General features: G+C 39.5%; 1 protein-coding gene across 2 annotated transcripts in view; it reads left to right on the top strand.

The window, feature by feature from the left end:
* REPS2 (RALBP1 associated Eps domain containing 2) overlaps positions 1-17655 on the top strand; it is a 98107-nt gene that overhangs the window by 46731 nt on the left and 33721 nt on the right. The window contains exons 8-12 of one of the 2 annotated variants that reach the window (XM_072852743.1): positions 1487-1629; positions 4462-4556; positions 9447-9513; positions 11642-11707; positions 16099-16141. In XM_072852743.1, coding sequence (XP_072708844.1) covers positions 1487-1629; positions 4462-4556; positions 9447-9513; positions 11642-11707; positions 16099-16141 — 414 coding nt within the window. Of the gene's footprint in view, positions 1-1486; positions 1630-4461; positions 4557-9443; positions 9514-11641; positions 11708-16098; positions 16142-17655 lie in introns of both variants that reach the window. The other variant, XM_072852734.1, reaches the window with a different exon arrangement.

The following is a 17655-nucleotide window of genomic DNA, read 5'->3' as shown; positions in this document are numbered from 1 at the left end:
CTACTCAGCAGGACTGGGAAGGTTTGAACAGCGATATAACTGAGAGCTGTTCTTAAGTATATTGTAAGCAGCATCATTAGCTCAACGAACTGACATTTGTCATGAAACGACACAGAGGAGAAGCACCTCTGGAATGTTTTAGATGTGTTGTTGGTTTTATGTTTCTGGCTGTGTTTTGTCAGAGGAGGCCTAATTAATGCCTAATTTTTAGTAAGTACAACTACATAATTCATCAGTGCTTTTCTAATGAACCAGCACACTTACTTTTAATGAGCTTATTTAGAAACGATTGCGGATGGAACTGTACATTATAAAATTTGACAAGGATTCTATTATATTTTCATAAACAACATGGTGCTTTGTAATTCAGTGTCATCCTTGCATCTCAGATAGGAAGAACAAACAGTTTTAAATGTTGATCAAAAATGCTGACAAAAGTTTTACTTTTATATATGCTTTTATGAAGAGAGATGAGAAGAAAAGCTTGCAAGAGCCTAAACATATGTCAGGGTCAAAGAATATGTCTGGAATCTTTTCAAAGCGGATTGTCAGTTGTGAAACTAAAAAAAAAACAACTGAAGAAACATTGTATTGGGGGAAGTGAATATTGAAATTTAAATTCAAGATTGTTAAAGAAGAATGGATTAACCCAATATGTTAACAAAACACATTTTATTTCTGCTGCTGACACAAGTTGTTCTCTGTGCAAAATTTAAAGAAAAGTATTCTGTTCTAGTAGATAATTATAACTTAGTGATGATGTGATTTATCAGGTTGTGTCACTGTGTTAAACACATGGGATGTTTCAGTCTTTGTTACTATATAACCTCAACAGCTTGAAAAATGCTCATTATTTTCAAAGAGTAGGAAGTTATGTTTGTTTATTTTAGTCCATGTGCTAATGAGAAAATAATACTTATTTCTTACAAAGAGTTAATTTATAAATTTGAGTTCTTGAATTTCTGAAGTCCAGTTTTATTGATTGAAGAGCGTCCTAGAATTAAAGACACAACAGTTCTAATGAGCAGTTAACAATAACATGTAAACTTGTCAAAAGCATTTTTTTAGCTCTTCTTGGGGCTAGTCACTAGTGCTAAGTAACCATTTGCTGAAGTCCATTTTTAACTTTTTCTGCTTGCAGTGTTTAAGATCCTGCATGGATTAGCCAAAACTAGCTAAAAGTTAATTTCACCCTTGGAGATACAGGATATGTATTTCATGTTATAATGTATACATACAGTATGATGCATAACAAAAAAATGTACTTTGTTAAAAAAGAAAAAAGCAACAAGTCAGTATTAGAAAATTAGCTTGCTTCATCTTCCCTGAGACGAATGTACAAGTTAGGATCAAGTGCAAATGACAGAGATGCTTGTCTAGTATTAAAATATCCCTTCTCAAAGCTGCATTTCTGTCTCCCTGTGATTGCACATGTATGTTTCCCTGAGGTAACGGCTTGGAAAATGTGTGCCTGTTGTACCCGCAGGGAGCTGAGCGACATGGATTGCGACGGGGCGCTGACACTCCCAGAGTTTTGTGCCGCTTTCCACCTCGTGGTTGCGAGGAAGAATGGTTACCAGCTGCCGGAGACACTGCCGGAGACGCTGCTGCCCGAGTACCTTCAAGCAGGTAATGTCCCTCTGGCAGGTCGTGTTCCTGTAGCCATCTCAGAAACCCAACATGCAAGACAGGTTTTGTTTTCCATCCTGCAGGTAGGATGGGGTTCTACACTGCGTAATGGCTCTCTGGTTGCTTTTTAACACATGCATTTTTAATTGTTCTTATGAGGCAATTGCTGAAGAAGGAACATATAAAAGCACAAAACAGTGATGCAAAACATAGAGGTTACCCGCCCCTTAATATCTGCCTCTTTCCTCCAGTGTGCTAAAGTGGCAGGTGATTATAGCAAAGATAATCTAACAAGACTTATATGGCTTTTAACTCTTTTGATGATTTTTCCCTTATGTACCTGTCTCTTGAAGATGTGTTGAAAACGATACTGGACTGCTTTAGAACTTACTATGCTAAAATATTTTGTTCGATGCAGTTACTGGTTGTATCAAAGGTTGAATGTTTTTGTAATTCGTTTTATGTAATCCACAGATTCTTCTGTAAGTAATTCGCGGTAATGACAGAGGGATTACAATAGTTTGTGTAGCACAAGGGTAAATTAATCCGAAATAAAACATACCTCAGTAACATTGTGCAGTGAGAGACCTGCCCTTTAATTTGTTCTCTTCAGTTATGTGTCTTGTAATTATAAATGAACATTGGAATATATACTGTTCCATTAAAAAAATGTGGATGTCTTTCTAGGGCAAGGAGGATTAATCGCAAATGATAATTACAGTGCTAAGGGATAATATTTAAGACCTAATAAAATCTCCATTAAATTTGATGACACTGAATATACTAAAAGACAGGAAAAGAGCAAATCAAGCTGTAGTTAGGAAAATTAAATGTTCACCCTGTATCAGATTTGTGAAGTAATTTCTGGTGGAGTCATGTTCCTTATGATCCACTATCTTCATATCCAAAGGGAGAAGCTCCTGTAAAACCTGCACCTCCAAGTCTTCATCACTTTTAGTCTCTCTAATTACATTCCCTTGTCATAATTACAACTACCCTTTTCCCTCCAGGACCACCACTTTATTCGCTACTCTCATGCCTGTTCTCATCATAAATTACCTTGTAAGCTCTTCCATGCAGGTTCTTGTTGGTGTGTCTTCACATTAAGCCTTTTTGGGTAAAACTGCAATGGAAATAACTATCTCTAGTAGTAGGGGATCATTATGTCAATGGGAGGAAGAGGATGCTAAGCTGTGGTTGTTCCCTGGGAGTCATCTTTTTCCCAAATTTGTCCCTTTCAGCACTGGGGTGTTTACCATTTTCTTGGATGATTATTGTTTCATGGTGGTGTTTGCAATGAAGCATTTCAAGCTGATCTACATGGAAGAGGTGAAGGGACTAATTATTTGTTGTGGGCACTCTAAATACCTCAGCTAATAAGGTAATTCTGGTTAGCTTGAGGGCCTGAAAATGTCTTGCCTAGTCGGGATTCAGAAATCTGTCTTTTGAAAGACTTGCATTAATAAAAAGCAGAACATCTCAACACACTGTAACACCGTGAATCACAGGAAAGCATAGAGCCCTGGTCATATCAACTTCTGAAATGAAAACATTGATAAGTAAGCATCTCATACACCTAACCTAAAATGTCAAAGAAATTTTCAAGAAAAACTTTTTGGCTTCATGTTTTCATAATATGATTTCTGTGAAGCTTAGATTTTTTTTTTTCTTTTTTTTTTTTTTTTTGCCTTGTTAGAAACCCGATGAAGATTACTGGAAACTGTTTTTCATTGGGTTGTTGTGTTAGTTTCAGAATGAGGCAGAATTTGGTTCAAGTGAAATATTTGCATCTGATAGGAGTTTTAAAGCTTCAAATAAAGTAACTTGGAGCATAAGACAGAGCATTTAAGAATGAATTAATTTTGCTAGTTTTATGGCTTGTTCTATAAACTACAAGCGCAGGGCCAAATGCTATACTGGCACAGCTCCATTGACAATTTGACCCACCACCTTATTTTCTGAAAGTTTTTATTAAAACTAATTTGCCGAATCTGTAAAGCTATTTGCCCTGTATGTAACCCACTGTGTTGTAAATTAAGACAGATTTGCAAGAGCTTAATTTATTCAGATAAACTAGATGCTAGCCAGAAACTAGCAATTTGACATGAGAACTGGTTATTCTGCCTTTCAATATATTGATCTTAAAGAAAAGCTGTTTTCCAGCTGTTAAGACAGATTTATCTCAGAGGAATTAATCCCAGAGTGATATCAGCAGAAGGACCTGAGCTTGTGGAATAGAAATGAGGTGCTTGTGAATCTTCCTGTGAGAAGTTAGAGTTGCTTTTTTTTCCTTTTTTTTTTTCCCCCTGCTCTCAATGCTGTTTAGTTAAAGATGGTATATACTACAGCATCTACTGTGTTTAGTGTCCTTGCTTTTTGCTGGCCTTCAATTTTAGTGTATAACGTAGATTCTGCTATACTTTTCAGTATTCAAAATGTCAAAAATTGGAGTTGAAGGTTTGGTAAGTACCTTTAACATTCCTAAGACAGCAAGGTATAAACTATAGGGCCAACTAAGCTGATACTGAACTGTGAGGAGGAAAAATGCAAATTAACGGTTTTTGTTTGGCAGTTAATGTTTACTAAAAAAAACACTTCTCACAAATTTCACAATTATTTCTACAACAGAAATTAACTTGTTATCCCTTTCGTGACATTGAATTATTCAAAATACAAGACAGTAAGATTTTCTCCATGGTGTTTGTCATCTGTGGCTTATAGATCAGTTCTGATATGTGGAAGTGAAGGGCAAAATGATGCTGGAACAGTTTTTTAAGAACTGTGTATTAACCGAAGACTTGACATGTCTGTCTTCCTCCCGCCCCCCCGCAGCTTCTTTGAAGCCCATGCGTGACTGCGCACTATTTGATTCTTATTCTGAGTCGTTGCCAGGCGGTCAGCAGACTCGGGACTTCAGTCGGACGGAGGTAAGAAGGCATAAGCAGGGTAGTTACCTTGCAGGGTGCAGAGGAGTAGCCCAGCTTCACAATGGCTGTGGTATGTGTAGCAGGAGAACTGCAAGTCTTTGAGAGGATTTTAGAAGTCTCTTAAGTGTACCATTAAGCCATCTCAACCCCCTCTCTCAGCGATTCGTTCAGCGTGTGGAAAGGGCCGACAGGTTTTTCAGCAGATACCCCCACATAACAGAGTTCATGGTAGTCATCGAGGGACTCCAGCCTTGTGCAATGTTGGAGTCTGCAGAGAAATACGCCTTAGCTGTTCGTGTCCCGCGGGGCTGCATTTGGCCCTCCGGCGCTGGGAGGCAGCGGAGGGGCAGAGCCCATGCTGCCGGAAGGGCTGTTTGGCACAAGGACAGCGCGCAGGTGAAACCTCTCCAGCATCGGAATTGGTCAAAAATGTCAGGCTTTGGGTGCAGACCTTGTTCTAGTCAGGCACTCCTGACCGTGCAGCTCTTGAGCGTTTCTTCCATTTAAAGGGCTCCATTTCCACACTTGCTCCCCCAGTTTTGATGATGAGAAGAAAAATGCCTTGGCTTGTCCTGATTCCTTGTACTTTGCTTCTTTGGAGACTGAAACTATCCCAGACTCTGTACGGTATGGCCATGCATCCTTCTGCTGTAGGTGATTCAGTCTCCGTTTTAATAGCCAGCCTTTTCATAGTCTAAGGAACCACCGTCTAAGGGTCTAGGTAGTAATGGTAAGGAGCCGGGAAGAGTGTTTTGAGGGAAGAATGGAGATCCATTGTAGCAATATCACAACAGATACCAGCCTTGTAATGGAAAACTGTTGCAAGCAAAACTAAATTAAGAAGAAAAGTTTATCACTGAGGTTAAAAAATGAAACTTTAAAGGTCCTGTAAAGTTGAACTAACCATGGCCACTGAGTCATGCCTGGATATTGCAACTCTGAATATATACGCTGTGGGATTTAAGGGTTTAGTATTTGAGGCAGTGAATCAAATGGCAGACTGACTGCAAGAATGGGCTCTTCTGATGCTGCTTCCAAGTTAAAAAGTAATGGTATGTCATGCCAGCTCAGCAAGGCTGTTCTCCCATTATTTCCTCCCTATGCTTTGCTCTGGGGAGTTTCTGGGTCAGAACCCAACTGTTCCCTCGTGAAATTCAGCTCAGTAGTGGTACCACCAAACAGACCCTCCTAAGCTGCTGTGGAGTGCAATGTTCACTTTGGGCAATGCTGCAGCCAGCGCTTTGAGCATCCAGTTTATCTTCTGGAACTGTTAAAATATATGTGGTCTCCCCAGTGCTCTCCCTGGGTGGTATTGTTCTTTGTACTGCAGCTTGGCCAAAGTACAGCATCATACAGGGTTTTGAAAGCAGCGCTGCTGTTCTAGTAGTGCGGGTTGCTGGTATGTTGGCAGCGTAGGCTGGTCCTTTACCGTAGCAGAACAGCCTTGTCCCTTGCATACAGCCTTATTTTGGGAGGGTGGTTTGCAGGGGGCTGCGAGATCGTGCCACTGGCCACGCTGCGCTAGCACTTCTTCACTGTGTGGTCGTGTGGCAAAGCTCGACAGTCCTGTGAGTGTGCCTGATTAGCATACATGCATATTGGTTTGCAATTTAAATGAGCAATGAGAGGCCAAATTCAAGGTGATTTGCATTGAAAACTCATTCACTGATGTCAGCATGTGTATGTACGTATATACATAACTCCATTTCCAGACTGCAGTAAGAGTCAGTGTAGTATTTGAGTTAACTCACTGCATCAACTTACAATATTTGTTTTTAGAGACAATTATTTGTCTTCTGCTTAAAAACTGTCACATCCCTGTTGGGATGGTTTTTTGTCAGTAGGCAAGACCCCTGAGTGTCAGCTTCTCTTTTTCACTTGCATTTTCATGTGCATATACAAATACACATGCATATATAAAAAAAGATAGAGATATTATATATATATATAATGAAATTATATTATAAATATAAATAAATATATAATTATGTCTCTTTTATACACATAATTAAAAAGCTTCAGTCTGTGTAACTTCTTGACTTCAGGATGTACCTCAGTATCTCTGTGGCCTAGGGAGCCCTTGTTTTTGTTAGGATACTGGCTTCGCAAGTGATTATCCAGACATGCAAAGTGGTCTTTGGTTATTGCAGAGTTGTGAGGAGGTTTGCTCTTTAGTAGCACAGGCTTTGGGACTGTGAGATTAAAATGTTCTTTTATATATTTCAGAAAGCTCAGAAATCTTGCTTTCAGAGTCATCTTGTGTTTCTTAGAAATAAAATGTCATTTCAGTAACCTAACCAATACAGTTTTGTAATCTTATTAAATGTCTGGTTTTAGGCTCTTGTTTGTGGTCCTTGAATGTATGTGCAGAGTAAAGATAAATCTAGAAGGAGATAATTTCCTAAGCAATTAAATTGTATGGTTTTTTGCTCTTTAGATTTTTCTGCTGCAGTGGAGATGATAATAGTAGAAATATCATAGTAATAATTAAATAGCTGTATAGGGTATACAGCACAAAATGTAAAAAACCCGAACAAGCAACAAGTCCCCCATTTTATTTTTAATTTTTAATTCGATTTTTAGCAGTTAAGCTTTCAGACCTCTGCGCTCACCTCCTTGAGACATTCTCACCATACCTGCCAATACCTTGCAGATTACTGTGCTGCCTTTGTAGTCAGATAATGTTCTTGGGGGAACAGCTGGGTCTTCTGCTCCATTCCTAGGTTCTGCAAGGTGGCAGGATGTTCTGCAAAATCAGGGTTTTTTTATGGCTAGGTTGAAAACGAAGAAGAATTTGTAGCATGATTACCTGCTGGCTGAGCGCAGATAGTGTTACCTGACTGCATCACAATTGTTTGGCTGGTTTTGCTCCATTTCTTCACTGTCTGGGTCCTAGACATGTAGGGCAAAGCTCTCAATTAGTTTGTTTCAGGGCCTTATTATTTTGGCCCTTTGTTATCCCAGATTAATGGACTGTAAAATCTCTTCTCAAAACTGATTTGAGAATGATTTTGACTTGATTTTTTTTGTTGTTGTTCAACTGATGTTTTTATGTTCAGAATTAATACACTGAATTAGTATAATTTGGAAGGTCAGTAATTCATCTCTCATTCATCTCCCTCTGTGGGAAGTGCAGTAATTCACTGGTGCAATTTAATTTGTAGCTTGTCTACTTGAGGAAATATAGTTTAGATACTTGATCGCTACATAAAAATATTATGTTATCAATGCCATCAGTTATGCATTATGTCCATGTTTTTGTCTCTTTCCACCTATCATCCATTCAGGCTGTTTAATTTAATTTCAGGAGACCATTTTTACTGTGACTGCTGAACTACAGTACTGCAGTACAATGGAAACAGTTCTTGAATGCATCCATAAAGAAAATAATGGCAGGAGACAGGTCACCTGAATGCTAGGCTTTGTTAAACTTACAAAACACACAAAGACTGCTAATGTTATGCTGGAGAATGACAAGGGTGACTGCTTTTTGTTAACCAAGGAGGTTTTGTCTTCCCGTTTTTTTCCTCAAGTTTTTGTCTCCCACTCTGGTTCTGATTTGTCTTTTCCTTTTTTTTTTTTTTTTTTGTCCTTTTCCATTCCTTTGGCTCTTTTCCACAAGCTTTCTTGGTGCCAAAAGCTTAAAGATAAGACACAAGATTTCGCACTATATGCATAAAATGTCTGGCTGGGACTGCTCTAAACTCCCTCAGAAATGTCATGCTCACAGTTTCTTGAACTTTGAGAGAGTCATTCCATCGATTCAAGCATGCACTGAATTAGGTCTTTAGTCTGATGTTCTTTAGAGTGTCAGGGCTAGCTAGGAATGTGAAGTGTTTTGTTCAAACATTTTCAGAGTCCTCAAGCCATATTTTTGCTATGTTGCTTCCTCAGAAGCATTAGGGAATCCCACGTGCAACTTTATAAAGTAGATCTCATTGCCTTTTACTCTGGACTTGGCCTTCTTGAATTACTGACTTGAGATTTTGTTTGCCTTTTTTTTTTTAATGTCTGCAAAATCTGTGTTTCTGAATTTTATTTTTTTTTAGGCCCAATGGATTGTAATCTCTTCCATGCTCCCTGGGAAAAAACCAGCATCACTTAATATTTAGGGAAGCTTGGGGTTTCTGACATTTGTTTTATTGTTGTTTTGGCTGCAGAGCATATCCTTGTTCTTACAGATAATAGTAGTAGAATTTGTTCCTGGTTCCTTCTTGTGAGCTACACAGCAGAAGTTACAAGAACAACAAATGCCTGTATTATAAGTTGCTGCTGAAATAAAGAAAAGTTAAGGAATAAGATCAGGGAGAAGTTCCCTGTTTTCCCATCAGAGGCCTGAATGGGCCTCCAGCAGACATGCTGATGAAATTTGTTTTTCCCATCTCAATGACTGCATGTTAAAAGAAAAGAGTAGTCCAGGGATCAGCCACCTCAGCTGCAAGACTTTAGATGCAGAACTACAGGGCTCTGCAGTATGGCTTGAGTTTTGGCTAGAGAGACTGTTCTGATGGAGACTGACTCTTGTGAAGGGGCTGGAGCAGGTTTCCTCAACCTTAACACAGGTTTTACACCCAAAAGGAAAAGAAAACACAGAATGACATTGCTCTGTTGTGAGACGTCTCTCCTTACATATAGTCCTTAGTTCCTTGTGAGTCACTGTTGAAGTGCTTCTCAAACTAATTTCAGGTGTGGAACTGCTGTACCTTGAAAAGCAGAACTGCAGTTGTCTTTTTGAAGGTCCTCTATGCTGCTTTATTTTACAAAGCAAATAGTGGTGTGAGAGAGAATACCGCCTTCATTTGTGTTGGTCTGTATTCTTAAATATTTGACTGTGGAAATGTGGGTGCTATGCCAATCAGTATAATAAATACATCTTCTTTCTTTAAGAAGGCATCAGCTGAAGAGGTACCTGATAACTCTGCCCTGTTACAAGATGCAAAGAAAGATGACAAACAAGGTATTCAAATAAATCACTTTTTTTTTTCCACACCCGCTGTTACGGGTTAAGTTCTGTGTATTATTAGTAATCCCTATATTTGCTGACAGAAGCAATGGTATTTTTAATTTCTAAGCTGGCTATGTGTTGCTATAGATTCAAAAGCAAGACGTTGCTTTTAAATCATTGACAGCAGCTGAGTTGAAGACAAATAAAGGGATGTCTTTTCTTCAAAATTAGTTCTATCATATGTGAATGGTATGAAATGTGCCTTCTAAAATATGTCTAGTCCTAAGGCAATTAATGTTGCACTTCATATTTTAACAAAGTTGTAATTGTTGTTATCAGGAATTTTTTAAGAGTAAAGACTACATTGTGCCAAATTTTGGATTTCCCTTTTTGCAGGAAATAGCAACACTTCAAAATTAGTTTTTATTCCTATTAAAAAAAAATCCTTATATTTTTCTCGCAAAACAGAAGTTTTGGACAAACTGGATTGAAAATACTCGATTCATTTATTTCACTTGAAATCCTTCAGCAGCAAGCCATGTGAAATTGAAGTGATCTTTTTCTTTTTCCACTCAGCAGCTACTAGGGCTTCCAGAATTGGTGCTGGATCATTGCATGGTCATTCCCTTTTATATGCCCTTTCCCTGACCTTTCAGGTTCTCGCTTGCTGTCCTTGTCCCTCAGCTGTGGAAACAAAACAGTTGTGGGTATTTTGTTGCCTTATTCTCAGAGCTGCGGGTTATACATTAATAAAAAAAAATATACATCTTGACCTCCCAGCTGTCCACATGCTGAGGTTGCATCAGGGCTGTGAGACCAGGTGGTTCACATTCCTGAATCACCTTCCACACTCAGGTGTGACCGAGTTTGGCAGATTCCCGGTGTCCCTGGTTCAAAGAAAGGTTGTCAGAGTTGACGGGTGTTTGTAAAACATTTTGACAAGTCAGCATGTTCCAAGAAATTCGTGTTTTGTTGACAAGGTTTGTTGTAAAATTTGTAATGGACTAGAGCAGGACTTGAACCTTGAAGGTTATTGCTTTCATGACTAGGGCAGATTTACTTTTTACTTGAGGAATCTTTTTTTCTTCCCTGTGTAGGTGAAAAACTTGTGCTTTGCTCTTGGTAGCTGACATGTTAAGTCAGATGGGAAGCTGCTTTGGTACACGCAGTCCTTCAGGGCTGAAGATTTGCTGTATTTATGACACAGATTCCTGCCTTTTCAGCCAAAGAACAAATGCTCTTGTTCTACCATTTATTGCTGTTCTGACAAATGAAAGAACAGATCGCTCTCCTGACTGAGGAGATCTCCCCAGAAGTCAAGAACCTGTAGTTCAGGACTATAGAAGCAAATTTTCCTGCATTTTCAAAACTATACAAGTAAATTAGCTCCACTCTGTCACGTTGTAATACAGTTAAATGTGGAAGATAATGTAAATAGAACTGGATCACGAGAACCAGACTTTTCCCAAGTGTTTTATTTGATAAAGGCAGATGGAGATGAGAGACTTCATTCCAAGTGGTCATTTATAATACTGTGTATTACAATGCATTAAAATATGCTACAATGCACTAAGAATGCCTTAAAGTCATTAATAAAGGATGCGTAGGCATCAGTGGAAGGGGGGAATAAGCACAAAGACTGGGATTTCCTAACTTTTAACCCTGGCTCTGTCGGTGCCGTATGACGTTCCCTGGGGCAGGCTGGTGAGGTTGGAGTTGCCAGCAGCAGCTAGTCTCTGGTGTGCCCTGGCTTTCCCGGTTTGTAGCTTGGGAGAGATGAGTCCCACCCAGCTCTGCCAAGTGTCACCCGCTGCCGTCTCCGTGAGAGCGCTACATCTCTGAAACGGGAGTCCATGGATTTGGACACCAAAACCCCCAGTTCTCAAAATTTGGGATTATTTGGCAATTTGGGCATAGGCCTTCCTGTTCTTGACTCTTGTGCTCTTAAAAATTGTTACTTTTTTGAGTGCTTGGGTGTTCTGAGGGTATTTGGCTACTTCTGTTTTCTTTTCGAGTACGTTTAGCATTATTGGACCTTCTAACTAATACCGGTTTAGATGCTCCTTTCTCAGAGCTGATACCTGTAGATTTTACCTGCACATACTTAAAGTAATTTTCATTGTTTTGGTTTTCTTATTAGCTCTTAAAGTGAGCACTGCTCTCAAAACCATACCAAAGGAATTTCAGCACTTGACTGTGAAAACAGGTAAGAAGAAAAAATTTGATCTGTTACTTCCATTAGAGTTTCAGTCAAATATTTTTATATCACAGTAAGCCTAAATCAATGTAATTTGATTCATTTTTTTAAGATCCTTTTGCTCTTGTACTATTTTACTACTGAAATTAGCTTTTACCTCATAGGACTACTACTTGCAAAATTAATCTTTATTAGTACTTCAGGTTGTCAAAAGGTTTTCTTGCTTTCTTTCCCTTGTTGTTACCGTATGTGCGTTCTTCATGCATGGGAGATGTTTTTAACGTAGCATTTTGTAAGGAGTCTGAATTTTGGTTTTCTGTGCTAGAAATGAGATGTCAGAGCACGAATATTGTACCTCTTGATAAAAGCTCTTCTCAAGTATGGAATAAGTATTCAGTAACTATTCTGAAATCGCCTGTTTCTTTGTAAAAACTGAGCTTTCACATTTTCTGTCAAAGAGTTTAAGGTTAGATAGCCTTTTGGAAACACAGACCTTGTGGCACTGACAGCACTGACGTAAGCTTTTGATTCGGGGGGTGTTTCTTTGTTGAAACCACCCCTGTTTTTTCTCTCTCCAACTCGAACACACACTCCTTGTTCCTATCGTACTGGAAAATGTTATTTCTGGAACGGCATATGTCAAAATTGCTTAGTTGCTCCAGAAACTTCCCATGCATTCAGTTCGGTTCATCAGACCTCCCTTGCCTTCCTCTTTTGTTAATCTGTTTCTAGAGTGGTAAGACTGTTTGCAAGCCCTCCCTGGTCCCCGTCAAGCTAAAATCTGGACTTGCTTTCTTTTCCTTTTGCATAAATGTTTTTACTCGTGAAGGTATCCTTGATTAAGAAAACTGACCCCACACGTCTGTCACAGCAGTTTTGTCTTATAGCTCGATTTATTTATGGCTGCCCAACAGCTGCATGCCTCATTTCCCAACTCTTTTTTTCCTGGCTTCTTCCCAAACACTTGGCAGCTGTCAGGTTTCCTGTCTTCAGCTCCTGTTCTTGAATGATTGCTGCTTCTCCTTCACACACACACACACACTCTTACACTTCCCTCTCAGGGGGAGAAGGAGGGTGGTTGTGAGACTTTCAGTTCTGTTCTCTTCCCTGACGTTTTGCTCAGGAGCGCCCCAGGCAGTTTTATTTTCAGTTTGGCAATTCCATCTTCGGTACGCTTAGGAAAAAAACTACTGTCACCTGCACATTTCCTGTGCCACTGTACTCTTTCCCCCATGTCCTTCATCTCCAAGTCAGGGAGGTCTTCTGGATGCTGCTGTGCTCCTCCAGCAGCATCGCTGTGATTGTATACCAAGGGAGACGGTGGCAGAGTTTCACCCCATCGTCATGACTCCTGTCACTGTAGGGCTTTCACCCTCGCTGTCCTGCACATTGAGGGTTTGAGCAAGCACATTCTCAGGTTGCATGATACGATTGATGTTAGAAGTAAAAATGTTTATCTATGCAGTGGGCTAGATACAGCACAGTAGTTGAGTGGTTATTTTGGGATCGATCATCATTCTGAAAGGTCGTTGTAATCATTAACCTTCAGGGTGAAAACTCAGTTGGGATGAAGTGGGAGAAATTTTACGTCCTTCTTCAGTTATTGATTTGGGCTGTTTATGTAAATTCAGGAAAGATGATACTGCCATGGTTCATTATGGGAAAGTTTTCTTTGCCATCAGGAGGACTAGAAATTTGAAGTCGGTGAAAACTTTATATGCTCAGCATCTCCCAATAGCTGGCCAGTTTATTTAGGCTCCTAAGTGCAAGATCATTGTTGGCCTTAGACATATAAAGGATTAAGGGCCAAATTTGTGAACGTTTAAATTGTACATTTCTGCCTAGGCCACCAATAAAAGGTAATAGATGAGTCAGTGCAGGTGATTTAAACTAGTGGGGAATTCTTTGTTTTTTCCTTAGCAGTGTAGCATACTTGCACCTTTTATGGTACGGTTTTCCAGCTGATAATCAGCCTGTAAAGCAAGGAGGCACCAGCTGAGTGTAAGCCATCCAGCTACAGCCTGCATCCTTAGGAACGTTTAAATGAAGTTGTCTTGGGAGAGAGGGGTGGGAACAGTTAAACACCCAAAACGGGAACCTTCACACTCTCCTGTGGTGTGAATGAATAAATAGGAGTTCATCATCATATATGATTTTAATTAGCGTGGACCAAGCTGTTCAGTTCATCAGGCTCCAGGAATCGTACAAACTTTTAAATAATAATTGTAAGTAATTTACTCAACAGCTTTAATTTTATATCAGTTTCATGTAAGTTAGGCTTATATATCCATAGCAATAGAAATATGGAAAATTCATTAACTGGATAAATAGTTTTGTATCATCTTGACTGATCATGTTATGTGTGTGTATAAACCTGCACCTCAAACACAAACTATGCACAGACTGAGTGTACCAAAATAACTGCACATTTTATGGAAATCCTGTCACAACTGTTTGTATGTCCTAATAATGAACTACCTGCTTTATAATATTTTTTATATTATACTTCTTTTGAAAGGTAAAGCTAAGTCTGGGTATTGTGTAATTGTAGCCTTGAATTTCCTGATTTTTCAAAAGCTTAAAAGAAAATTCTTGGCAGTAGTATTTGGTTGCTGTCCTTTTTTATTAGTAGTCATTTCAGGATTCTCTCTTCCTTGTGTGCTTTTCTGTTTACCTCGACAAGATGTCCTCAGAGAGTTTGAATGTCAGTTTTACCTGCAGGTTTTTAGAAGAAAGGCTTTCTAAAAGAAGTACGAACAGAATTACAGTCTCCATAAAAGAAGGAAAATTTGAAGGTTCTTAAATGTAGCTTAGCTTGGAAAGGATTTATACTTCCTATTTCTAAGTGGCATATATTTAATAATTGTGCATGTAATTTAATAATCAGCAGTTTCAGCATTGGAAAAATTGGGTCATATGGCTGTAGGGAAGCAGTTTCTGAAGTTGTATTCTCTGGGAGTTTGATACAGAAGGAGAGAGAGAAGGATTATCACCACTGCATATTTTAATAATAATTCCCTATCTACCCTTTAGTTGCTAGGAAGAGTTTGTTACACAGAAATCTGGAATGACTGTGAGCCAGTTTGGTGGTGACAATAATCTACTAGAACTTGGTTTGTAAGTGGTTTTTTGTGTCACTGCCAGCTACATTTGGGTTTATTCCATCCAAAGCACCAACTAGCACTGCATGACCTTAAAAGCAGTTTTTTTAATGGAGAAATAGTGTGTGGCTATACACGTGCCATATGCTGCTTCTTGTCTTCTGTGAGCCTAAAGCCTCCTATGGAGGGTCTATGCAGTAGTACAATACAAGCCATTATAAAGTCAGTATTTGCCAGCTGCTAGCACAGGTAGCTCCTGCTCTGTGTTTTGGAGGATCTGTTGTATTCTCAGGTAGTGCTGTATAGTAGCTGGTGAGAAATGTCTGACTTTGGAGTAGGCATATATCTGAAGGACGCTAGAAACTCTGAGAATTTTTTTTTCCCCCAGCCTACTTGCTTTTCTTATGTGTTGTACCTTGATTAGCAGAACAATGGGAAAAGTACAAGGGTTCACTTTGTGTGTGCATTGGGATCACTGATGCTGCTGTGGTACCTTGAGGATATCTTAGTGGGCTAAACTTGAAAGCAGTCATACAGATATGTTTTCTCAAAATTATCTGATGTTAGTAAGGAGAGTAACAGAAAAGTCACAAAAAGACTATGTAAACCAAAGAACAGCCTCGAGGAATTACGCAGAGAAGGTAAGTCAGCACTGTTGTTTTCCTATGACATAAAACCTGCATGTGGCAGGATATTTGGAATTCATCCAGATAAAAGAAACCGATTTTTACATTGCTAGAAATGTGTTTGATCAACACTTAGCCTGTAAAGCTTTTTGCCTTCAAATATCTTTCCTTCCCAATGTCAAAATAGTCTCAACCTGATGTGTTAATTTTTTTTTAATGAGTGCCACGAAGGTGTACATTTATACTAATTAGTTAAAGTATTTAAGAAGGACATAAACCTTTGTGCTTTGGGAAGCAGGACAACTAATATATATCTGGACTAGGAGTAAGATGTTTTCTGTGGAAAGTTTATGCTATTCCTTATGTTGCTTTGTCACAACTACATCCAGGAGTACAGGTCAGAGCTGTCAGACCTATTGTTTTTCCTGCGTTCTGGTAACCAAATTAAAAGGTGAAGGTCTGACTAAATGTGGGCTTTTGAATTTTTAGGACATTCACACACTACAAAAACAAAGGGGAAGGAGAAGCAAAAATCAATCCCCATTGCTCATGTGAGATGAGCACACTCTCACATCCACATTTGTAACACATTTTTAATGAACACTGATCCTTCAGCTAAAGGCATTTATTTAAATATGATGTTTTAGCGGTTCTTTTTTCTTTTCTGTTTCAGCTGCTCAGGAATCTCATGCACTTAAAGCCAGACCACGATCCAGGTACTGCTTTCACTTCTATTTCAGGAGAAGACAAGTTCCTCTGGTGTTAGACACAAGGTGTAAGAACTGGTGTTGCATTTTTAAATTTTTTTTTAATTGGTGTTGTGCTGGAAGTCCAGCTCAGATAAAAGACAGATTTACCTGGAGAGATCTGTAAGCTATAGTACCCTACGTAAGTACTGTCTAGAGCCCTGCGATCTCTGGTCATAAGGCGCTGGGACTTTTCCCTGTCTGCCCAGCCCCCCTGCCTTGTCGGGGTGGTGACTGCCTCCAGCCCTGCCCCAGGGCCATCGTGGCGGGGCAGCAGGGACCACTCCATTCCGAGGAACGTTCTCAGCAATTTTGTGCTGTTGAAACCTGCACAGTGGTTGCGTATGGAGGGAGATGCTGCACGCTCCCACAGAAAGAGCAATAGTAGCTCAGCTCTCGGATGTGGGTGAGTAAACCCTTTCGCTGGCACGCATGCACTTGACTACAGCTGGTTGGTGTGTGATGGAAGGACTTACGGACTTACACTGTTGTGTGCTAGAAATGACACCTGCTGAATTTGGATGTTTGAAAGAAAAGGGAAACCTGTGCCAGAAAATGTTGTGTATAAATGGATTACATGTTGGGTTTGGCTGTTCACCATTCTGGTGTATAGCCATATCGTGCATTCACCTTCAAACTTTTTTTTTTTGGTGCTAGTTAGAGGGCTTCATTTCTTTTTCTTAGGTAATGAGAGTATAATCAGGAGCTCCCTCCTTACAAGCTTGTCAAAGCCTGCTAATAAGAGAGAATCAGCTATAAGCATGATGAATGAAGACTGAAATCCTCTGTTCTTAGGGCCTACATCCAGGAAGGCTGAACTGGCTTGTGTGCTATTTTTCTGCTGCTAGCCAAAGCTTTTTAGTTTTCACACTGTTTTAAATTTTCTTGCTGTGTTACTGAATCATAACTTGCAAATATGCAAAAAACGTGTAAAAAGTATTTTATGCAAAAATGCATGAAATAGCAAATGCTTAAACAAGTTTGAAAAAAGTCACTGGAATGTGACTACTGTGTCACATATGACTATCTCACATCTGACTGTATGTCACTGCTTTAATGCAGAAGTTGAGACTAAAGATTCCTGGGCACATCCTTGAACTCAGACCTTCTGCTGCGCTTGTCCTGCATAGCCTGGACGGATCTATAACCTTGAGGGTCTCTGTCTTCAGGTGTGCCTGACCACCAGAGGCTACGATTTGAGTCTGTAACAGCTCTCAGCTCTGGAGCCTGGCTTTCTAGCCTAGGCTCTGCAGGTTCTTAGCTGCTGACTCTTAACTGACTTTTAGGTGCTAGGTCTGCCTGCCGCAAGCAACGATTCACTGTCACAGGGCTCTGTGTTGGCACTGCTGGGGCAGGTGTATTTTTGCTTGGTAGCTGCAATCTTATTTGATCTTTAAAAAAAAAAAAATTAAAAATCTCAAACTGTTAGGTTGTACAATTTTAATGCAAGTAAAATATACGCTGCATAATATGGAAAGTAAACG

This window comes from Ciconia boyciana, chromosome 1 (genome assembly GCF_034638445.1).
Source record: "Ciconia boyciana chromosome 1, ASM3463844v1, whole genome shotgun sequence".
Taxonomy (NCBI): Eukaryota; Metazoa; Chordata; class Aves; order Ciconiiformes; family Ciconiidae; genus Ciconia; species Ciconia boyciana.
This window is presented reverse-complemented; position numbering and strand designations above follow the sequence as displayed.